The 24,446-nt window shown below is 39.4% G+C and overlaps 3 protein-coding genes across 3 annotated transcripts; 2 read left to right on the top strand and 1 right to left on the bottom strand.

Annotated features, from left to right (window-relative positions):
- The first annotated feature begins 2,790 nt into the window (after window positions 1-2,790).
- On the top strand, window positions 2,791-3,653 carry LOC133886090 (non-specific lipid-transfer protein 3-like). The gene is made up of 2 exons (XM_062325820.1): window positions 2,791-3,243; window positions 3,368-3,653. Exons 1-2 carry the CDS (start codon window positions 2,885-2,887, stop codon window positions 3,375-3,377), a joined length of 369 nt encoding a protein of 122 aa, XP_062181804.1. The 5' UTR covers window positions 2,791-2,884; the 3' UTR covers window positions 3,378-3,653.
- Window positions 3,654-8,502: 4,849 nt separating this feature from the next.
- LOC133887092 (non-specific lipid-transfer protein 1-like) lies at window positions 8,503-9,256 on the bottom strand. Its single transcript, XM_062327010.1, has one exon. It carries the CDS (start codon window positions 9,115-9,117, stop codon window positions 8,761-8,763), a length of 357 nt encoding a protein of 118 aa, XP_062182994.1. The 5' UTR covers window positions 9,118-9,256; the 3' UTR covers window positions 8,503-8,760.
- A 12,954-nt stretch (window positions 9,257-22,210) lies between these two features.
- On the top strand, window positions 22,211-24,234 carry LOC133886973 (eukaryotic translation initiation factor 4G-like). The gene is made up of 3 exons (XM_062326886.1): window positions 22,211-22,710; window positions 22,833-22,892; window positions 23,117-24,234. Exons 1-3 carry the CDS (start codon window positions 22,696-22,698, stop codon window positions 24,062-24,064), a joined length of 1,023 nt encoding a protein of 340 aa, XP_062182870.1. The 5' UTR covers window positions 22,211-22,695; the 3' UTR covers window positions 24,065-24,234.
- The last annotated feature ends 212 nt before the right edge of the window (window positions 24,235-24,446 follow it).

The raw sequence follows: 24,446 nt of genomic DNA, 5'->3' as shown, positions 1-24,446 counted from the left end.
ATTTCATTATATGCCACTAGTGAATTTTATTTTCCGGCTAGAAGTACAATCTATATATTCTATCCCTTTTTCTTCAAAATTCTTGTGTTTTCCAACCTTCCAAACTTATGAACTCTAATATCTCTGCGTTGAACATCTCTATATCGTATTATTCTTGCGTTTTCTAATTCATGCATTCCAAATATGTTCTGAACTCGTTTTAAAAAAAAACACTCGAAAATAAAAAGGCTCTGAAGTCTGGGCCACCGCAAACCCAATGCAACCTCAAAATTAAATTAAACAAGATGGAATCTAGAAAAATCCCAAACGTGGTTCCAACGTGGGGAGAAAATCATGAAGCAGGACAAACAACAAATCAAAGTGGCAAAGACGCTACAAATATTGTAGCTAGCTCCCTGTGTCGTCACAAAATTTAGATCCCACTTTACAGGTATCACCATAGAGAAATAGAAAAAAAATAGCAAAACAGTTGGGAACAAAACCATGTATTTTGCACTTCAACCCCTACGTTACAAGAAACTGCAAACCAGCAATCAACAACAACACGAAAATTCCACTAGCCCTTGCGGACGCACACCTTATCATGACCGTTAATTTGCGTTGAGATTCTTGCTGGAGAGGTTGGTAAAAAAAAAAAATAAAGTAGGTGAGAGAATCAATGAATGGATAAATATCAGGTAGGAGAGAATCCAAGATAAACCGTGCATTCGCAAGGGAATGCGGAGTTGCATTTCCCATGCATAAACGACCTGCCCGCGCGGCGCTATGTCATGTCACCGGCCACCGTTGCCTCACCGGCACCAGCCTCCTCAAGAAGCGAGTTCAGGCATATACGGCATGATGAGTGCACGGCGAGCCACATGTCGATGCATCGCACGTGAAAGCCATGGTGGCACCTTGGGACTATGCGCATCTTCTATAGGTATTTGATGACATGGTTACGTTCTCTCTTTACCTAGCTTTTTACAAGCATCTTGCAGCTGTTGAGCATGTAAGGGAATGTTTATTTTAACTTTAGATTATGATAATTTAGTTTAGTCGGTAGAATTATAGGTTGTTACTTCTCATTAGATTGTGGGTTGTGAGATTTTGTTATACAAATTGACTTGTAGATTGTGATAATCGGTTTCTATATTGTAATCATTTGTTTTTTTACTTTTGAGACTAGAATATATAATCAGAATAAAAAATAAATAAGGCCTAAACTTGAGTAGGTATGTAATTATTTGAAGTAGGCATGATTAATTTGCACAAGTACCTTTCAATTTGTAGCTAGAGTAGTTGAAATGATTGGTCCATGTTTTGATTCCTTCAATTCAATTGTGGGCTTTCTGAAATCTATAGAGTAACTTTTGTCTTAAAGAGATATACAATAATTGTTTGCCAGAGCTTCAACTCTAAGAATTTTTGAAGTTGATCATCTTGCTCCAGAAATTCTTAGACATATAGCTGTAGGCAGATCAAATGTTTTTGGTTTAGACATCTTGTTCTTATTTTGTACTTAAAAAAAGATATTTAAAAAACTTTAACACAAATTTGAAATCTTTCATAAATCTCGGAGCTAGAGCTCTGCCAAACAGGATCATAATGATTGTGTATATGATACATCGATCCTCTCAACACTAGAACATCGATTATAATATAAAAAAGTTCTCTGTCATGCACGTCCGTTCTGAAATGAAGTTATAGAATACATGCAGTCAAGATTTATAAATACTGATAATCGATACGGTTAAACTGCCTAGATTAGACACATGAAAAAATGAATATATTGCTAAATTAATTTATCATTAAATTACTTTGATGAATTGTGGTTTTATTTACGCTATTCTAAAAAGGCAGTAATTATCATCACTTTATGAAGAATAGAGGAATTATTATGACATACTTGTAGATGAAATCTGTTTTGTTACATGCCTAAATCAAATGATTATGGAGCTAGCCAACAAATTCGACGGCGCGATGTGGAGTTGGAATTGAAGTTAGTTGAATCTTGAATGCATGTGAGCACAAAGTCTTGGCTGAGAAGCATCCACGCGATGCATGGAAGAGAGCTATTTAACCATATGCATGTCGATGAGCTAGGGAATATAATGTTGCTCGTGATCGATCGATCGAGAATGAGGAGCTAGCGGCTGGTAACCCATATCTATACATGTAGTAGAGAGACGTGACAACAAACAATTTAAAGCTAGCAGCATCAACGATTCAAGGAGCGGCCGGAAAGGTACTTGACATACTAACTAGGTTAGCTGGTACATGAAACGAAGATTTCTTGCATCTACTATTGCACCAATTTATTGTACGACATAAGGTGGCAACTACATGGAATGTGCATAGTCACATCAGCATATATGTCTGTGATAACTGTTTTTCTTTTTAAAATGTGTCTGTGGTAATTGTTGAGGTACCGCTCCCTCAGGGAAACATAGAAAGGAGACGCGTTAGCGCATCTGTGCAGCATCGATCGTTTTGCCGGAAAGAAAGTTCAGTTGCCGTAGTGGAAAATGCCGGTGAACAGTCTCCATCTGGCACACGTATGTAATGGAAAAGGAAAAAAATCTGAAATATTTTTTCCAGAAAACCCAATTATATTGAAGCACACGTATTTGTTGTTGTTGCAGTTGCACTATGATCAATCTTATACCATCAGCTAGCTGATGACTGAAGACAGTAGTACAGTGATACTAGTTCAACAGCCAACAACCTGACAGCGACGACCATCGTCAATTGATCATTCCAATCAATCACGCATGCATATTACTTACTCCTATTTAAACCCCCCGGTATCCAACTCGCTCCCTCCACACTCATCACTGGATCACATAGAGCAAACACACTCATCACTTGATCACTAGCTACCAGCTATAGCTTAACGCAATCGATGGCTCTTGACAAGCAGGCAGTGGTCGCCCTCGCCGTCGTGGTTGCGGCGGCAGCGCTGCTGGCGTCTGAGGCGCCGCGCACGTCGGCAGCGATCACCTGCGGGCAGGTGGGCTCGGCGCTGAGCTCGTGTATCCCGTACGCGACGGGGAGGAGCACGCTCACCCCGGGCTGCTGCAGCGGCGTGCGCAGCCTCAACAGCGCGGCGCGCACGGCAGCGGACCGGCAGGCGGCGTGCCGGTGCCTCAAGAGCCTGGCCGGCAGCATCAGCAAGATCAACATGGGCACCGTCTCCGGCATCCCCGGCAAGTGCGGCGTCTCCGTGCCATTCCCCATCAGCATGTCCACTGACTGCAACAAGTGCGTAATCTTCTTTATTATTTAAGCTACTTACTTAGCATATATGTCTTTCCTACATTATTAACGACTCAACTAATTACTGATCATATATGTCTTGCTCGGATTATTTGGTGCATGCATGCAGGATCAACTAGATCAATCCAGTCAGACGTAACGTACTACGTGATGGAGGCATGGAGCTAGCTAGCTAGAAAAATAAAATAAAGTTGTGGCAGCAGCGTCGTCGTCTACATTAGGTGTCTTGTGCTCTGTGTACGTGCGCGTGCATATACATGGCTATATGCATATGTGCTACACTGCTAGCTAGCTTTCTCTGATGTATGTGTGAACTGTTGTTACTACTCCTATATTGTTCAGTGTGGCTTTGACCTACTTATTGGGACTATTAATCGTTTTGTTGTATTGCTGTAGGTGGTGATGCTTGGCATTAATATCTTTAAATGATGCTTGTGCATCGATATCTTAAATTAAGTTGGCATATGAACATCCTCTAGAAATTCCTATCCAACATCTTGTTCCATAGGAACTTTAGATGTTCATCTCTTTGTTTCAAAGAGCTTCATAAGAATTTTCACATAGGAATCCATTGCATTGAAACTCTAATTCCTTTTTACCCTTCTAGTTGTTAACAAGATGTGTGTGCAACAATACAAATATTGGACACGGTAACATCAAGCACAAACTCAATGTATGGATATGTGGATGCGCCATGGGAGCGTCACCAAATGAATATGCTAGGAGCGATGTTGTAGTTTGATTTCAGATTGGATTCGAAAAAGTAGGAGGAGAGGAGGATGAAGGAGGAGGGTGGATGGTAAAAGTAAAATATGTCCCATATCCGTAGCCGGTAACGAGACAAGGAGACTTGAGAACAAGGGTGGGTGGAAAAAGTGGGTAAATCATTTGAAATTTAGAGGTTTTATTAGATGGGAGGAGAGTAAGAGAAGAGGTAATGCGAGAACCAACTTATATTTTATATAATAGAGAATTTTATTAGTAAAATAAGTCCTATATTCGTAGCCGGTAACGAGGCGGGAGGCTAGAGAAAGAGAGTGGGTGGCAAAAGTGGGTAAATCGTTCAAAATTTAGGGATTTTTATTACATGGAAGGGGAGTAAGAGAAGAGGTGATACGAGAACCAACTTGTATTTTATATAGTAGGTGTATATATCTATATCTATATCTACCTATATATATATATATAACTCATATTTAACACCCAACACATTAAATAGGGATTTTTCGTTCGTCGGCTTTCTGATTTCAGAATGAGTGTTCCTATTTTTTAATAGAGATCTTACCGTTGTCAATTTTCCTATTTATACTGTGTGATTTCCTATTTTGTATTAAGGATTTTATTGTTTATAGTTTTCCTGTTTTATAAGGTGTGATTTTCGATTTTATAAAAAGGATTTTCCGGTTGCGGGGTGATTCGATGAGGCTGGGTTGGCCAGCGTGTTAAACAATGTAGCCCTATGTCTCTCCAACAACTTCAATATCTCTGCATTAAGTTGTTGTGGTTGTAGGACCAAATGGTACAGACCTAAAGAGGTAACACTAGAAGGTAGATGGAAAATAGAAGAAAATATGGATAATATTGATAAAAAAGTAAGTGCAAGGCCCGTGTCCGCTAAGATTGCACTCTTATATTATACACCCACCCACAAATACAGAAGGAAAATTTTTACTAGACCTTACGTACACATAGACTATCAAGATCATTCATTTGTGTTGAGATTCATGCTGGAAAGATAGGTGAAGAAAATCGTGAGGAAGATGAGAGAATCAACAGATTAATATATATGAGATGGAGGGACGGACGGACGATATAACCCGTGTATCCACACCCCCATGTAGAGTTGCCTTCCACCCCCCCCCCCCCCACCCCCCCTCACACACACACACAAACATGCCAAAGTGTAAAATGATATCTCTCTCTTTATCCTGAAGACTTCTAGTTTTTATATACCTATGTGGATTGGCATCCCTCCGGTATCTATCATGTGGTTTTGTTCTACGAAAATCTAGTAACTTTATTGGTTTACCTAATGATGATGAGTAGTATAAAAATACCATGTAAAATATGTATATAAATCCCTGGGTACCCTAGATACTCGGAGCGTACAATTGTATTTAAGAAGGGAATCCCCGGACGTATGGAAACCTTCTGCAGATACCAAGATATATCTTAAAAAAAAGTCTATCTCTAAAATTAAAGATGACAAAATCTTACTCGAAAAGGAGTTCGGATGCTACACGGCAACCCCCATATATATGGAGCCGGAGGGCCGTGCAGAGAAGGACAGGCAATACACAAGCGATCCAAAAGCCAACAATCCATTTGCATCTGCAATCATATCCACAATCGCGATCTACATAAACAACTCGTCAGACGACACACAAGGATCCTTCAACTAGTTTTAAATCACATCTAAGCTAGCCACATCCCCATTGTACTTAGTCTCAAAGATCAATACAAGAACACATATATGACGTAAGGTTATTATCCACCAGGAGGCTTGGACCTGTATAAAATCTTTGTCTTTGATGCTTGATTCGGCAAGAAAGGGTATCCCTATACTCATCACGTATTCGTAAGATCGGTGCTTTATTAATCGTCGACACCTAGCTCAATTGAGTCTAGAGCTTTGAGCCTCTTCTTGGCTTGGCGGCTTGGCGCCACCCCCACACAACAAAGCGACATGGGAAAATTAAAGATAATAATTTGCATGGACGATGATGCAAAATAAATGAGAATAAAAGGTGGGATATTATTTTATATGATGTGCATGCATGTTTTATGGTTGCAGCCAAATTGAAAACAAATAATTGAATAAACCTTGTACAAAGGAAACAGTTGGAATAGAGGGGAAAAGAGAGGTGCAGCTAAACATTGATTTATGGCTATTAAACGTAGCTTTACTGTGTTAATTGAATAAACATTGTACAAAGGAAATGCCGTACTCTTTTGTGGAAAAACGATATGACAAGTGAAGTACTCGACAGGCCCACCAGCTTTTTTTTGCGTTCTAGAAAATATAAAGGAGTTCAACTTATTCATATATTCCCATAGTCGCTAATATTAGATTGCTAATTCCGTGCATATTTTTCAACTAGCTAGCGAGATTGTTCCCATCGCTCTGTCTCGTGGACGGTCTCAAGTGTGTGATATTTAGTTCCTCAGAGTATGATATGGACCTCTTATCAACATACGTGGCCGGCCATTCAATCCCCCATACAAAACATTAGTCTTTCTCAGGACTAGCTTTTAGTTTTCTTAATTTCAATTTACTAATACATATGCCAATTTGTCAACATGTATATACTGCCCCTTCTATTAAAAATGGAAATGGTTTGCATCACACTAACTCGGCTCCTTCCTTATATCAAATAAGTAGGTTTGGCTCAAGTGTTAGGATCAAATGGTCAATTAATTCACCATCAAGGTTTGCTAAAACATAACTCTGTTGTGATTTTTTTTTTCTTTGACCCCAATCAATTGTTCAAGTTCTCAATGGATCAGGGGCGTGCTCATCCTCCATCTTGTCTCTCTGCCTCCACATGTAAAAGATGTGATATATGGACAGAATATAAGCATCCTATTAAACATGCTCTTATATTATCTTTCAAGAGGTAGATGCATTTAGTAGCAAAGAAAAGACAATTCCAAGAGTTGCATCATAGATATTAGTAAGGTGCTCGTTCATTGCAACTTCCTAAACTTTACACCCAATACCGCTTTAATTTCAAATACATGATTGGCCAACTAATGAAAGATGACAATTATATATGTATCAACAAGCTAGTATCGATTAACATGGACCTGTTGTTCGTTATTGAATGATTTTTTGGTAGTGTAAGCTCGTGCAACAGGTTTCGAAACTGTGTCCAATCACAATTTATTCAAGTCACTCATTTAATTCATTTCTTAGCAGTTCTAACACCAAGGTCAATAGTATCTCCAAGATTGTTCCAACATATATCAACTTCAAGATAAAAAATAATCCTCATCAGAGAGCAGAGCAAATGTTGAGAGAGAGATAGAGAGTAAACACAGGTAATTAGGTAATTATTTCTACCTATTGCCATGAATCTCGAATAAATGCTACAATTACTAAACTCTAAATGACAAAAAAAAAAGAATGTGGGTTTACAAGAGATTCCGTTGCAACACATGAACACTCAGCAAGTTGAAAGGACCATTGGGCATAAATATGCCACAACACAACATCCTGAATACAAACCTTACAACAGTATGACCACAAGAATAGTTATCTGAACTCCATCAAATGGCAATGATACATCTTTCAATGATACATTCAACCATGCTACATAAAAGCATTGGTATCCCAGACCAACTAATCTGAAAGGCACATGTCTCATTACTGGAAAGGCAAATCAAAGCATACAAAAAATGCTACTATTTGGAAGCCAGCGGCCTGTTCCCTTACTTCACACTGGAAAGGCATGCATCACAGCATGGAGAGATTATTGATGAAATTATACATTCCCGTTTAAATTTGCTCATCGATCGAGAAATTCAAGACCAAAAGTTGCTGGTGCCAAGCCATGGTACTATGGTTGAATATTTATTGGTGGGTCAATGGAGCTTTTGAGGTAATCATTGTCATTTTTCCTTTTTTTTCGAATTTTTAATATTTGAATGTTGCTTTATAAATTAGAGCATATTTTTAGTAATAAAGTATTGCTAAGTTTGCCCAGATTATAGTCTTATTTTCCTGGCTCTACCACTGTGCACATTTATTTATTGAGGATTCTAATAAGATCCATCGATCATATTTTAGTAAGATCTATCGATCATGTTTTGTTAAGAAGCCAACTCAAGGGTCTGATATTTTGCTTTTCTTTTTGGGATTTCTAGTATATCTTTTCTTGATGCTTCTGTCTTGGGATTAATGTGGAGCTTCTGAAGAAGCCTCTAATTAATTAGATTATATAAGTATATGTTTTACTTTTTGGAATTTGTTTAGATGGCCTTTTGTTTTTGCTGTAAGTCAGTTATATGCATATATCTGCACAAAAAAAGATCGTTGCTACAGGAGAAACATAAAAAAAATGTTGCGACTATTTTTTAAGTGATAAAAACCATCTTATTTTTCAGTAACCATCTTATTAGTCTCGTGTCAAACCCGTAAGTAGTTGAATGTTGACCCAAGAACCAAGACGGTGATTGAAGAATAAGTTGGTTTAATTTCGAGCGGTAGAAAAATAGGAAAACTATTAAACACAGACATAAGCATTGAAAATCGTCGAACAAACACACATGGAATATAAAAAAAAGAGGTACATGGAGTATACCAAAAGGAGGTATAAACACACCTCTGCAGGCACAAAACATAACGAAGACACGTGTGACTCCTCTCTGAGATGCACGTACGGACACTACCAAGCGTATGGTAGCGTACACGACGGAGGAGAGATTTTATTGTGTAGAGTTATAGATATGTAAAGCGGACGAACGGCATCGGCTATGCATGCATGCATGCAGGGTCGTCGTTCAGCTGACCCTGGAGCAGTCGACGGATGTGCTGATGGTGTACGGGACGCTGACGCCACACTTGGAGGGGATGCTGGCGGCGTTGGCGGGCTTGAGCCCGCTGACCCTCCCGGCGGCCGACTTGAGGCAGTTGCATGCGGTGCGCCTGTCGGCGGGGGTCCCCGCGGCGGAGCTGAGGCTCTTGACGCCGCTGCAGCATGCCGCCGAGGGGCCGGCGCCGGTGCCGCGGGCGTAGGCGAGGCAGGGTCCGATGGCGGAGTTGACCTGGCCGCAGCTGATGGCCGCGTTGGCGTGCGGGGCCGCGATGATCAGCAGCGCCGCCACGAGAGCGATCAACACCAGCTGAGCGCGAGCCATGCCGATCTCGATCTCGATCTCTTGGAAGAAGACTCTGCTTGGTAAGTTGCTTGCTTGTTACTGAGAGATGGATGGAGCAAGCGCTGGTGAGGACAGTGCAGGGGATGTTGCTCTTTAAATAGGGTTTCGATCTGTGTGTGAGTGATGAGGCCGAGATGGATGCATGCATGCTCTGGAGCTCCAGTCGTCGGTGGCAGGAGGTTAATAGCTGGGCAGGAGGTAGTTGGTTGCTGGGGCAGATGGTCGATAGTTAGTTGAGAGTGATCACTTAATTAGCACTAGCAGCCGACGACTAGTGTGCAGTGCAGCAGGGGCAGGGCCATAGATAGATAGGTATATGCCGCACTCATGATCAGTGTGTGTTTAATTCGGAGTTAGATCTAAGCGCTTATCACACAATAAACACACCCATCTGTCGACCGATCCTTCCAGTAGTCTTCCTACAACCACAAACAAACACACGTACCTCCTATGTCCCTGTCTCGATCTAAATTAAGGTTCAGATCTCCAAAGCAGAAGGATCTTACAGACAGTTACTAGTAGCAGTAGTTTATTTACCTCATTAGAGACCGGCAAAACAAGAAAAACAAGAACACGAATATGCTGGCTTCGATAAGAGTTTATAATACTCTTGTGAACAGTTGTTTGGTTAAACGCCAAACATTGCGATGCAACATGTTAGGTGTGTCATAATTTCTTAGGCTCCGTTTGATCTGATGCCACAATTTTAGCTCCCCAGGCTTTCTTGACTTAGGCCTAAAAATATTCAAATGGGTCGTGCAATGTGGGTCGATCTGAGGCACGATACTGCTGATACAGTCTATGCACGTCACGGCACGACGGCTAACGGGCCGAGCCGGCACGGCACGACGACTTAGGCCGTGTCTAGGTCGGAGCCGTAGCACGACGGGTTGACACGGCACGACCCATTTAACTGTTCATATTTTGTGAAAGCAAGTTCATAGGGTCAGAAGATCTGATTTTTACAAACATCAACCTTTCGTTTTGGCCGAAAATAATTAATCGGATGTTCCGATCCTTATATTAAATGTTCTGATATATTGAAACTTCCCGAACTCGATTTGAACACTGGATGTTTTGGTGAGAATAAAATTTTGAATAAAGGAACATCTGATGAGTTAATCCGGGTTAAAACCCCTAAACTCTATTTAATGAACACCAGATATTTCTATATACAAATGTACACATTAGAAACTTCACTGGAATAATTTTCAGAGACCAAAACTCTCTGCAAATTACTCACACTGACCTATTCTACCCATCGGATGTCCTACTGATGATACAACCTAATACACCAAAACATCCGGTATTAAAAAATTCTGAGCCATACCATTTTTTACTATCAATATGTGTGCAAGTCACCGTTTTCTCTTCTGTGCGGGTCAGGTCACCAAAACTAATTGTAAGGAAGTAAGCCTCTCACCAACCTTCTATCTCCCTCTTGCAGGTAGGTCCCACTCCATTGTCTAATGCTTGACACGTAGCTCTCCTTTGCTAAAACCCTCTCTTAAATTGTTTTGTACTGCTGTATATAAACTAGTCGTATGTACAAGTTTCTTTCCTCCGCATAATTCTTAGAACAAGACTCTGTTTGTCGGAATTCCAGGTTCCAACTCCACATTAAATTTTAAAATTATAGGTTAAAATAGAATGATTTAAATCTCTGTTTCTAGTTTGAAATAGAAACAAGATAACTCACACAAATACATTCGGTGTACCTATAGCTCTAGCTCTAATAATTCATAAAATTGAAGTTTTGTCAAACAGATCATAAAAATACTCCATCAAAAACGACACACTCGCTTTTTCTCACTTATTTTTAGTGCATGGAAAGTTGCTTCCCATAATTTCTTGCTTGTTCAGATGGTTGTGCCTTGTGGGATCTTTTTGCTGGGGTTTCTACGACGGTGCCTTATGTCATGTTCTTTCGAGGTGCTCGGGCTATCATTTTTTTTTACAGTTAGGCCCCTCTTTATCTAAGACTTTCTTTGAAAAATTTTTACAGAGAAGATGCGGGAGGGGGAATCGAAACCCCCGACTCACCACGCCATGTGGGTGTTGCCAATCAGGCTACTGCCCGCCTGATAGCTCGGGCTATCATATGGTGACTAATTACTTGTTTTAGTTTCGTTTAAAAAAAAGTACTTGTTTTAGTCTCTTCCATTGTAGGAGGTAATCTATAGTTGTTGCTAATTATTTGGTGTGTTCCCCTCCAGGTGTGTCCTTTGGATGATAAAGAAATTAAATCCACATACCAGATCCTTACACAAGTTCACGCCCAGATTTCAACCCAATAGAAAAGACTCCAATTATGCAGACAGCCCTCCTATCGCTGGAAGCATGGATGGGAAAATAATCACCTCTTCGATGGAACCGTGAAAACCTCTCCTAAATTAAGCTATATCTAGAGCTTTAGAAATTTCTAAAAAGAAATCACACACACGTAGAGTCGAAGGTGATCTTAGCAAGTAAAATTTCAAGATCAAAATGAACTATGTTTAGAAGATACAAATTTGATAAATGGAGTTGAGTTTGATCTTGAAATTTGGCACCCTTGTGTAAGATCACCTACTCTACATGTGTGATTTTTTTTAGAATTTTTCAAAACTTCTAAAGTATATCTACTCTAACCTCATTCATTTCATCATCCGCATATACAGGATAGATGGAAGGTACCCCAAAAACAACTAATAGGAATTTTCAGTGCTTTTTCAATAGATATTGCGAACATGCAGAAGGTGAAGGAGATCCCAAAAGAGCAGCAACGTGCAAAGCATGTCGTGTGAGCCATCTGCATCTCTCTCTCCCTCTACTGCTACAGACATGTCATCAGTGACGGTTCAAAATTAACATCAGTGATGAATATTAAACTACCACTGATTACTCAGCACTGATAGTCAGTATCGGTTATGGAACCAGCACTAAAAGTCCTGATCACTGTTGATTTATGACTCTAACCGGCAGTGATATGTGGACTATCAATATCGATCGGTTGATTTATTAACCGACAGTGATATTTGTTTCTCGCCCTTTTTAAATTTTGGTGGTTGCCGTCAATAGCGTGGCTATTTTCAAATTTTGACCGTTGCCGCCAATAGTGTACAACATACTTATAGACACGCACATATAAATTTAATTCACGAGATATCAAGTTTCATCACAGCATATATACACAAGCACATATAAATTTAAATCATAAAATATCAAGTCTCATCACAGTATATATACACCGCATACATGTCAAGTTTCATTACAATAAGGATAAGAAGTTTAAGATTTCTTGCTAATCGAAGGGCCTGAACTCTGTCTTTTCTTGTTAGATGAAGGTAATGAGGTTGACCAATCAATTTTATGATACTCGCAGATTGGATTGATGGCATGATTATTGATGAACCTGATAAATTATTCTTGAAGTGCGTTCATTTCAATAGGCAATAGTCAATCTGTGGCTAGTTTGAGCAACTACAGTTTTAAAAATTGAAGATATTAATCCTTATGAACAGGTATCAGACCTAAAAATTAGTTATCATTATGTATACCGCTTACCTCAGCATCGGTCTCCTCGAGTGGCATGTCTTCAGGGAATCCATACATGAATTCTCATATATAAAAACCACATAAATTGTTGCCCATGCCCTGATTCCTACAAGGAGAATTGTGTTGCACTAACCATTCTTTCGCGTATGATCAGTGTCTAACACTCTTCTTGATATATCATGTGTACAACCTGTATGTGTGTGATTATTATCATAAGTAGACTTAGATTTAGTCAAATCAAATATTACAAGAACAATAACGAAATGATCAAGTTTACCTTTGTAGCAAGCCAATGACGGATGGTAGTTTTCTTTTGGATTATTTTGTGAGTCCAAAACAATGATCTTGCTAATATCTGACTGGATGATAAGAAGAATTAAATGATAACTGCACATATATCACCATAGATTAGTTGATCCTAATTTCTAATGTTGTATTGCTCAAAAATAGTAGAATATTCATGGAGGAAAACACATACCTAAAGTGGTAAGGTAAAAATATGTATTTCTTCAATTGTAGCTCCAAAATATACTCTAATGCATAGTCCTCGATTTCTTTTGGTTTGGTTTGGATCGTTGTCGGGTTTACTTTAAAAGGGTTGATGAATCCCACATGCATGGTAGATGTCGTCCGTCCTGCACTTATGTACCTCTATTCTACAAAAGAAATAAGTTAAGACATTCAATTTGTATACCTCCTTTATACTAAGAAATTATCAGTGTCAATTCGTGGCTAGAACCGGCACTAATATCGACTATCAGTGCCGGTTCGTGTTATAATGAGTAGCTGGCAGACACTTCGATGTAGCATTCCAACAGGCATCAAATTAAATGCCCATCCACGTGTTTTGCAGCATTCCAGCAAGTAGCAACATATCTCTCTCTAAGGTCATCTTTAGTAGATACTTTAAAATTCGTCTCCTATAATATTATTATAGCATCCCCTAACATTATTACAAGACTTCATATTTTTTTCATCTCCAGCACATATCCTATTTTCTACCTTACATTACTTTTCTCATCCTTTCAAACTTATGATCATTCTCTGTAAATAGTGATAAGAGAGGATACAACCTCAAATTTAAGTACCTCTCTCTCCCTCTTTTTCACTGTAGCAGTACGATAGAGACTTTGCTGGAGCCGTTTGCCACCGTTCTGATCAGTAAAAATTGGCACAGTCACTACAACAAAAATTATTTTTAGAGGCGGGTGGTAACTCATTTTCACAGGCATTTAGTGTACCCGGCTGCGATCGAAGGCCTGTAGAAATGAACAATTTTCACATGCGCAAAAGTGACCGTCTGTGGAAATCTATTACCGCAGGCGGTTCACAAGTCACGTGTTTTTTCGCACGAAATACGCGTGCTACGCAGTTTTTGGCACTCGAACTCGAAACCTATCGGGTCGCGCGAACCCTCCCCAACATCACACCAGAGAACGACTACTGAACATATGAGCATATGTAATTCTTTTGATATCTGCAATCCGAAACTTTAAACGATTATTTGGGCATCTAAATAACTTCAAATGGGTGGTGCAATGTGGGTCGATCTGAGGCATGATACTGCTGGTACAGCCTATGCACGTCACGGCACGACGGCTAACGGGTCGAGCCGGCACGGCACGACGACTTGGGCCGTGTCTAGGTCGGAGCCGTAGCACGACGGGTTGACACGGCACGACCCATTTAACTGTTCATATTTTGTGAAAGCAAGTTCATAGGGTCAGAAGATCTGATTTTTACAAACATCAACCTTTCATTTTGGCCGAAAATAATTAATCGGATGTTCCGATCCTTATATTAAATGTTCTGATATATTGAAACTTCCCGAACTCGATTTGAACACTGGATGTTTTGGTGAGAATAAAATTTTGAATAAAGGAACATCTGATGAGTTAATCCGGGTTGAAACCCCTAAACTCTATTTAATGAACACCAGATATTTCTATGTACAAATGTACACATTAGAAACTTCACTGGAATAATTTTCAGAGACCAAAACTCTCTGCAAATCACTCACACTGACCTATTCTACCCATCGGATGTCCTACTGATGATACAACCTAATACACCAAAACATCCGGTATTAAAAAATTCTGAGCCATACCATTTTTTACTATCAATATGTGTGCAAGTCACCGTTTTCTCTTCTGTGCGGGTCAGGTCACCAAAACTAATTGTAAGGAAGTAAGCCTCTCACCAACCTTCTATCTCCCTTTGCAGGTAGGTCCCACTCCATTGTATAATGCTTGACACGTAGCTCTCCTTTGCTAAAACCCTCTCCTAATTTGTTTTGTACTGCTGTATATAAACTAGTCGTATGTACAAGTTTCTTTCCTCCGCATAATTCTTAGAACAAGACTCTGTTTGTCGGAGTTCCAGTTCCAACTCCACATTAAATTTTAAAATTATAGGTTAAAATAGAATGATTTAAATCTCTGTTTCTAGTTTGAAATATAAACAAGATAACTCACACAAATACATTCGGTGTATCTACTATTCTAGCTCTTTTAATTTATAAAGTTGAAGTTCTGTCAAACATGACATAAAGATACTCCATCGAAAACGACACACTCGCTTTTCCTCACTTATTTCTAGTGCATTTCCTCACTTATTTCCAGTGCATAGGAAGTTGCTTCCCATAGTTTCTTGCTTGTTCAGATGGTTGTGCCTTCTGGGATCTTTTTGCTGGGGTTTCTACGACGGTGCCTTATGTCATGTTCTTTCGAGGTGCTCGGGCTATCATTTTTTTTACAGTTAGGCCCCTCTTTATCTAAGACTTTCTTTGAAAAAATTTTACAGAGAAGATGCGGGAGGGGAAATCGAAACCCCCGACTCACCACGCCATGTGGGTGTTGCCAATCAGGCTACTGCCCGCCTGATAGCTCGGGCTATCATATGGTGACTAATTACTTGTTTTAGTTTCGTTTAAAAAAAAAGTACTTGTTTTAGTCTCTTCCATTGTAGGAGGTAATCTATAGTTGTTGCTAATTATTTGGTGTGTTCCCCTCCAGGTGTGTCCTTTGGATGATAAAGAAATTAAATCCACATACCAGATCCTTACACAAGTTCACGCCCAGATTTCAACCCAATAGAGAAGACTCCAATTATGCAGACAGCCCTCCTATTGCTGGAAGCATGGATGGGAAAATAATCACCTCTTCGATGGAACCGTGAAAACCTCTCCCAAATTAAGCTATATCTAGAGCTTTAGAAATTTCTAAAAAGAAATCACACATACGTAGAGTCGTAGGTGATCTTAGCAAGTAAAATTTCAAGATCAAAATGAACTATGTTTAGAAGATACAAATTTGATAAATGGAGTTGAGTTTGATCTTGAAATTTGGCACCCTTGTGTAAGATCACCTACTCTACATGTGTGATTTTTTTTAGAATTTTTCAAAACTTCTAAAGTATATCTACTCTAACCTCATTCATTTCATCATCCGCATATACAGGATAGATGGAAGGTACCCCAAAACAACTAATAGGAAGTTTTCAGTGCTTTTTCAATAGATATTGCGAACATGCAGAAGGTGAAGGAGATCCCAAAAGAGCAGCAACGTGCAAAGCATGTCGTGTGAGCCATCTGCATCTCTCTCTCCCTCTACTGCTACAGATATGCCATCAGTGACGGTTCAAAATTACCATCAGTGACGAATATTAAACTACCACTGATTATTCAGCACTGATAGTCAGTGACTATCAGTATCGATTATGGAACCAGCACTGAAAGTCCTGATCACTGTCGATTTGTGACTCTAACCGGCAGTGATATGTGGACTATCAATATCGATCGGTTGATTTTACTAACCGACAGTGATATTTGTTTCTCGCCCTTTTTAAATTTTGGTGGTTGCCGCCAATAGCGTGGCTATTTTCAAATTTTGGTCGTTGCCGTCAATAGTGTACAGCATACTTATAGACACGCACATATAAATTTAATTCACGAGACATCAAGTTTCATCACAGCATATATACACAAGCACGTATAAATTTAAATCATAAAACATCAAGTCTCATCACAGCATATATACACCGCATACATGTCAAATTTCATTACAATAAAGATAAGAAGTTTAAGATTTCTTGCTAATCTAAGGGTCTGAACTCTGTCTTTTCTGGTTAGATGAAGGTAATGAGGTTGACCAATCAATTTTATGATACTCGCAGATTGGATTGATGGCATAGTTATTGATGAACCCGATAAATTATTCTTGAAGTGCGTTCATCTCAATAGGCAATAGTCGATATGTGGCTAGTTTGAGCAACTACAATTTTAAAAATTGAAGATATTAATCCTTATTAACAGGTATCAGACCTAAAAATTAGTCATCATTATGTATGCCACTTACCTCAGCATCGGTCTCCTCGAGTGGCGTGTCTCCGATGAATCCGTACATGAATTCCCATATATAAAAACCACATAAATTATTGCCCACACCCTGATTCCTAAAAAAAAAATTGTGTTGCACTATCCATTCTTTCGCGTATGACCAGTGTCTAACACTCTTCTTGATATATCATGTGTACACCCTGTATGTGTGTGACTAATATCGTAAGTAGACTTAGATTTGATCAAATCAAATATTACAAGAACAATAACGAAATAATCAAGTTTACCTTTGTAGCAAGCCAATGACGGATGGTAGTTTTATTTTGGATTATTTTGTGAGTCCAAAACATTGATCTTGCTAATATCTGACTGGATGATAAGAAGAATTAAATGATAATTGCACATATATCACTATGGATTAGTTGATCTTAATTTCTAATGTTGTATTGCTCAAAAATAGTAGAATATTTATAGAGGAAAATACATACTTAAAGTGGTAAGGTAAAAATATGTATTTCTTCTATTGTAGCTCCAAAATACACTCTAATGCATAGTCCTCGATTTCTTTTGGTTTGGTTTGGATCGTTGTCGGGTTTACTTTAAAAGGGTTGATGAATCCCACATGCATGGTAGATGTCGTCTGTCCTGCACTTATATACCTCTATTCTACATAAGAAATAAGTTAAGACATTCAATTTGTATACCTCCTTTATACTGAAAAATCATCAGTGTCGATTCGTGGCTAGAACCGGCACTAATACCGACTATCAGTGCCGGTTCGTGTTATAATGAGTAGCTGGTAGACACTTCGATGTAGCATTCCAACAGGCATCAAATTAAATGCCCATCCACGTGTTTTGCAGCATTCCAGCAAGTAGCAACATATCTCTCTCTAAGGTCATCTCCAGTAGATACTTTAAAAATTTATCTCCTATAATATTATTATAGTATCCCCTAACACTATTACAAGACTTCATATTTTTTTCATCTCCAGCAGATATTCTATTTTCTACCTTACATTACTCTTCTCCTCCTTTCAAATTTATGATCATTCTCTGTAAATAGTGATAAGGGAGGATACAACCTCAAATTTAAGTACCTCTCTCTCTCTTTTTCACTGTAGCAGTAGGATAGAGACTTTGCTGGAGCCGTGTGCCACCGTTCTGATCAGCGAAAATTGGCACATTCACTATTACAAAATTTATTTCTAGAGGCGGGTGGTAACTCGTTTTTACAGGCGTTTAGTGCACTCGTGTGCGATCGAAGGCCTGTAGAAATGAACGATTTTCACAGACGCAAAAGTGACCGTCTGTGGAAATCTATTACCGCAGGCGGTTCACAAGTCACGCATTTTTTCGTGCGAAATACACGTGCTACGCGGTTTTTGGCACTCGAACTCGAAACCTATTGGGTCGCGCGAACCCTCCCCACCGTCACACCAGAGAATGACTACTGAACATATGAACATATGTAATTCTTTTGATATCTGCAATCCGAAACTTTAAACGATTATTTGGGCATCTAAACAACTTCAAATGAAAAACTTTTCAACTACAAAGTTGTAGATCTCGTCGAGGGCTATAATTTTTATATAAATTTTGTTCTCATCCGACTTTGTATAAAAAGGTTATGAATTTTTAAGATAAGCTAGCACTCATTTCCACATGCGGTTCCTTACGTGAACTGTCTGTAAAAATATGAACATTTCTATATGTGGTTCCTTATGTGAACCGCTTGTCGAAATGGGTGACAATTTATCTTTAAAAATTTATAATTTTTTCATATGAAATCGGATGAGGACAAACTTTATATAAAAATTGTAGCCCTCGACGAGATCTACAACTTTGAGTTGAAATTTTTTCATTTGAAGTCATTTAGATGCCTAAATAATCGTTTGAAACTTGAAACGATTATTAGTACATCTAAATGACTTCAAATAAAAAAAAATCTTAACTACAAAGTTTTAGATCTCATCGAGAACTACAATTTTTATATAGAGTTTTTTCTCATCTGAATTCATATGAAAAAGTTATAAATTTTTTAATTGATAGTCATTTCCAGATGTGGTTCACATAAGGAACCGTCTGTGAAAATGACCATTTTTACAAGCGGTTCCTTATATGAACTGCCTGTAATAATAGATTTATTATTACAGGCGGTTAATATAAGGAACCGCCTATGGAAATATATTTTCACAGACGGTCCGTAACCGCAGGAGGCCCTCGTCAACTGTTCAACTGGTTTTTCAAATAAACTGTCTGTAGAAAGTTATCTTAGGTATCTTGAAAAATAGTTTTTATAGTAGTAAGTGATACTGCACAATAAATAATCTGTTGCTGGAGATGGTCTAAGGCAGAAGCTGGTGGAAGATCGATCAAAGGGCACAGTTTCTGCGGGCTAGCATGATATGAGTGGACAAAATCTACTAGCTAGGCTAGTGACTGCAGCCCATGTTCCTTTTCTCCATTCACTCCTTTCTTGCGTGGCAAAGTGACATGGGCTCATGTGCTGCTGCAGTGCCCTGGCTGAAAATGGAAGAGAAAAGTAGCTTTCATGAAAGGCATATAAGTTAGGCATGGTTCGTCTCAAAAGAATAATGTGAAGTTAGTGGTACGGTGAATTTTATAGAATTGTACATGGCTCACTTTGATAGTGGTGGAATAATGGAATTGATGATAGTTGTGGACAAAAGAAAGAAAACTCACCTCTTCCTCTCAGTACCTCCTCCTTCCTCTCTTCTCCCGGTCAAGCACAAGGAGGAGGGGAGCCCGCTAGTTGTGGGACGAAAACATTAGCGGTCATTGTGCCTCTATACGCGCGATCAAAGGAGATATTGTGCCACCTGCGCGCGAGATTATTAACATCGTCGTGCCACAGCACTGTAATGAAACCACGTGTCCTCTAGCACCATATGGCCGTGTGCTATGTGTTGTGGTAGCTTTCCTTGTAATAACTTTGCATCGTGATTTTTTTTGTTTCCATGCAATACTGTATTATTTCTGAAAAATAATTATGTACACATTATTATTGTAAAACACGAAAATGATTATTTTTAAAGAACTTGCGTCTAGCTGAAGTAGACGGTGCGATGGCCGTGCTATATGTTGTGGTAGCTTTCCTTGCGGATTACTTCTTCTCTTTTCTTTTCTTTTCTTTTTTATTTTAAACTGCAATAATGCTTGTATTCAATTAACCTGGGTGCACGACTACATCGCTTATATGCACAATAGTTACATAAGTGGGGAAGCGATCTAGCCAGATGTTAGCATCATGCTCTTCCCGAATGCCCCCATCAGCAACCAGCATAGTTGGTCGTTGTTAGCCCCATTTTAGATATACATGCTGGCGTACCTGCTGCCAACTTAACTGCCTTACATTTTTCTTCCGGTTTTGCTTCTTAGGGGAACCATCCGAAGGATATACTCCCTCCAGTCATATATGGGCAAAAATTCAAAAGTAGAAAATATATTTGATCATATTTATTAAAATAGATAATATGTCATCGTATTTATAAATTTAGTATCCGTATTTGATACCTTATTTACCAAAAATAGTGAACAGTGTCATATTCAGCAACTCAAGTGTTGAATACAGCCAACCCTCCATCAACTCCTGTTGCCATAAACAGTAGTCATGTTGATTAAATTTCGTTTCTACTCTCCTTCAAAATGGTGGTCTTCTGTTACTTCAAAAAATTTAAAACTTTTTATACGTGTTCATAATCCAAACATTGTATATGTATGATGTTAGGACAACAAAACATGCACGCGGTTCAATTTTGATGTCCTAACATCATACATATCTTTCTCTCTTACTTAAAAAATCTCTAGCCCATCTATAGTCAGTGTTTTCTTGTCCAGCTCCTTCGTCCGCCCCGCACGCATGGTTTGATCGCGCCTTTGCCCGTGCGCATATCCCATTGGAAGTAAATTCTATAGGACCCGGTTCAGAAAGATTTTCACAAGACCCTATCCTTGCCATCCACCCCGTGATCCAATAACTGAGCTGAAGAGGAAAGAGAAAAAGTGAACACGTGTCATCACAAAGAAGATGATCTTTTATAAGACCGAGTCCTATAGAATTCTTAACTGTTTCATCATCATTCGGGCATGGGAGGTTAAGAACCGACAGTGATACATTTTCACTACTGGTTCTAGAACAACCGGCAGTGATGAGCCACTATTTATGACAAATTTTATAGTAGTGATAATCTATCAGGATCTAATATGGGAACAAACAACCCAGAAATAAAATTCTCGAAAAACATACCAAAATTCGTCCCTGTTCGGGATCGAACCTGGGACCTCAAGGGTGCTGCTTAAGGTTAGTTTCAAACCGGTCACTAAGCTCGTTGGCATACTTCTTTCATTTTAAGGTCTATTTATTTGAGCTTCTACTTTTAAATTTTTCTGAAAAGTTGTGTTTTTGTTTGTCTGAAAAGCTATTTTTGAAAATAAATTATTGGTTTCTACAATAAATTTTTGACTTTTCAGCACATAGCTTCTAAAAAACGTCTCACAGCGAGCTTCTCAGTTTTATTTTTCTCAGAATCAGACTTCTGTTTTTTAAAACCACTCATCAAAACCTCTGACTTCTAGCAACAACAGAAACAGAACTAGAAAAAAAAGACAGAGGCTAATTACAAGTGTTTCGCAGCATTCCAGCACGCAGCATCGTATCTCTCTATCTCTAAGACAGAAGCTGGTGCTAGGAAGATCGACCGGAGGGTACAGTTTCTGCGGGCTAGCATGACATGAGTTGAGAAATCTACCAGCTAGGCTAGTGACTGCAGCCCATCTTTTCCCCGTTCACTCCTTTCTTGCGTGGCAAAGTGACATGGGCTCCTGTGATGCTGCGTGGGAGAAAAAGAACCTTTTTTTTCGGCAACAGGGCCCTGGCTGAAAATGGAAGAGAAAAGTAGCTTTCGTGAAAGGCGTACAGTTAGTGGTACGGTGAATTTCATAGAATTATACATACATGGCTCACTTTGATAGAGTATTCTTTTGATGGTGGAATTGATGATCGTTGCAGACAAAAGAAAAAGAAACTCACCTCTTCCTCTCAGTATCTCCCTCTTCCTCTCTCCTCCCGGTCTCGCACTGGAGGAGGAAGCCCGCCTGTTGCTGTGGGATGAAAACATTAGCGGTCGTTGTGGCCCCATGCGCGCGACCAAAGGAGATTATTACCGCCGTCAAACCACGGCACTGTGATGAAACCACTTGTCGTCTAACACTGTATGGGCGTGCTACCATGGTGTTGTGATAGCTTTCGTCGTAATAAGACGCCTCACACCCTCCCACACAGCACCACCCCGACCTTCGTTTCGTGTCCACTCCAACAACACCCCCCCCCCCCGGGTCTCAGGTTCGCCGTAGCCACGACAAAACCATAGACGTCGCCGCCTCCACCGGACCGGATCCCTCAGGTGCGTGCGTGCCCCACCGGCGAGGGGCGAGTCCAGCCTCCAGCGTGTAGTTGGTTTCGCGGCGCGATTTATTTGTTTGTTTCTGTTGGAGTCTTAATGGGTGGTTTGCGATTGCATCAGGGAAGCTCACATATATCTTTTAGTTATACGTGCTGGCGTACGTGCAACCAGGTTAACTGCCTTATGCTTTTCTTTTGGTTTTGCTTCTTGATTAGGGGAATCCTCCAAGGGATTTAGCAATCAATTTGATAGTGTAAACATGGAAGGCATCCCGGTATGCTCTTGTTATTCCTTTTTTTTTTCCCTTGAAGCTTGCAACATATAATTCCATTTTTATAATAAATTACTTTTTTACTTTTCAAACTTATCATCTAATTTTGATGAACTCTTCTCTAGCAATTTCCTGCTAGGGCAAGCACAACTAACCCGGACTTGGATGAGCAAAAACGTAATCAGGTATCTTGTCCTTCCCTCGCAACGTTGTAAATCTGATCTTTGTTAATTACATTATTATTGGTGCGTGTTAGCTTGTAACTGGTTTTTTAAAATCTTTCATTAGTTTCACACAAGCAGTTCATTTTGCTTGTATATTGTTGATATTGTTTTTGGTAGGTATTCTTAACTTCCAGTATTCTAAATGAAAGATCTATGATCATGTTATCTTTCTATATGCTGTTCAGGCACTTCCAGAAGAACTTAAGGTTGCACCTTCCACGCCTGTAGAACTAGATCTTAAACAGCAGCCATTGCAGCATCAACCATATAGGTTTGTTGGTCCTCTGAAGAATAATGTTGAGATTACTCATGCAGAAGCTCATGAAGAACTGAATCTTGATAAGAGGATGGGACCTTCTCCAGTTGCCCCCATGCAAATAATGCACAAAGCAAAGAAAAAGTATGTTGTTGGAAAAGTTTCTGGCCTGGAAGAGGTGAAGCTAAGGCAGCTGAATGCCATTCTTAACAAACTGACTCCACGAAACTTTGAGAAACTCTTTAAAAAAGTGAAGGAGGTTAACATTGATAATGTGGTAACACTTTCAGGGTTCGTTTCACGGATATTTCACCGAGCTTTGATGGAACCAACTTTCTGTGAAATATATGCTAATTTTTGTTCCCGCTTGGCTTCGAACTTGCCGGACTTTAGTGAGGACAATGAAAGAATTACATTCAAGAGATTACTTTTGAACAAATGTCAAAAGGAGTTTGAGAGGGGTGAAAGGGAAGAAGCTGAAGCTGGCAAAACAGAGGAGGAAGGTGGGATTGATCAAACCAAAGAGGAGAGGGAGGAGAGGAGAATCTGTGCTCGAAGGCGCATGCTGGGAAACATTACTTTTTTTGGAGAATTGTACAAAAAGAGGATGTTGACAGAACGCATTATGCATGAATGCATTAAAAAGTTGATAGGAGATTTCCATAATCCTGATGAAGAAAATATTGAAGCGCTATGCAAATTGATGAGTACAATTGGGGAGGTGATAGATCATCCAAAGGCTAAGCAACACATGGATGCCTATTTTGAGATCATGCAGAAGCTGTCAACAAGCCAGAAGTTGTCTTTTCGTGTTAGATTTCTGTTGAGAGATTCAATGGATCTCAGGACGAATAAATGGCAGCAGAATGTAAAGTGATCTCGTTTCCTGCAGATATCTGGGGATTCTCAGCTCTTGTGTGAAGTTTATTTCGCTATGTCGGTGGTGCTTTGCCATCCTACTTATTTATGTAGAGCGAGCATGCAAATTATGTCCTTTTCATCAGTTTTGCGATGTAGCTTGTCTGCTGTTTGACTATGAGCCTGTGATATACATTTTTCGTTATGACTTTATTAGTAGTAAATGTTGTTCTGCGCGATTGACAAAGCATGTCAAACTGGGGAAGGTAGCCACGTTTGTCGGTCCTGTTCAACAGTTGTCATGGCAACTGGGAAAATAATGGAAGAAAAAGCATTTTTTTTATGGTAAAGGCATTTATCCATATTGCATTGTGAAATATCCCATAAACTTTGCAAAATCA

This window comes from Phragmites australis, chromosome 12 (assembly GCF_958298935.1).
Source record: "Phragmites australis chromosome 12, lpPhrAust1.1, whole genome shotgun sequence".
Classification (NCBI taxonomy): Eukaryota; Viridiplantae; Streptophyta; class Magnoliopsida; order Poales; family Poaceae; genus Phragmites; species Phragmites australis.
The sequence above is the reverse complement of the archived record's forward strand: the minus strand, read 5'-3'. Positions and strand labels throughout refer to the sequence as shown.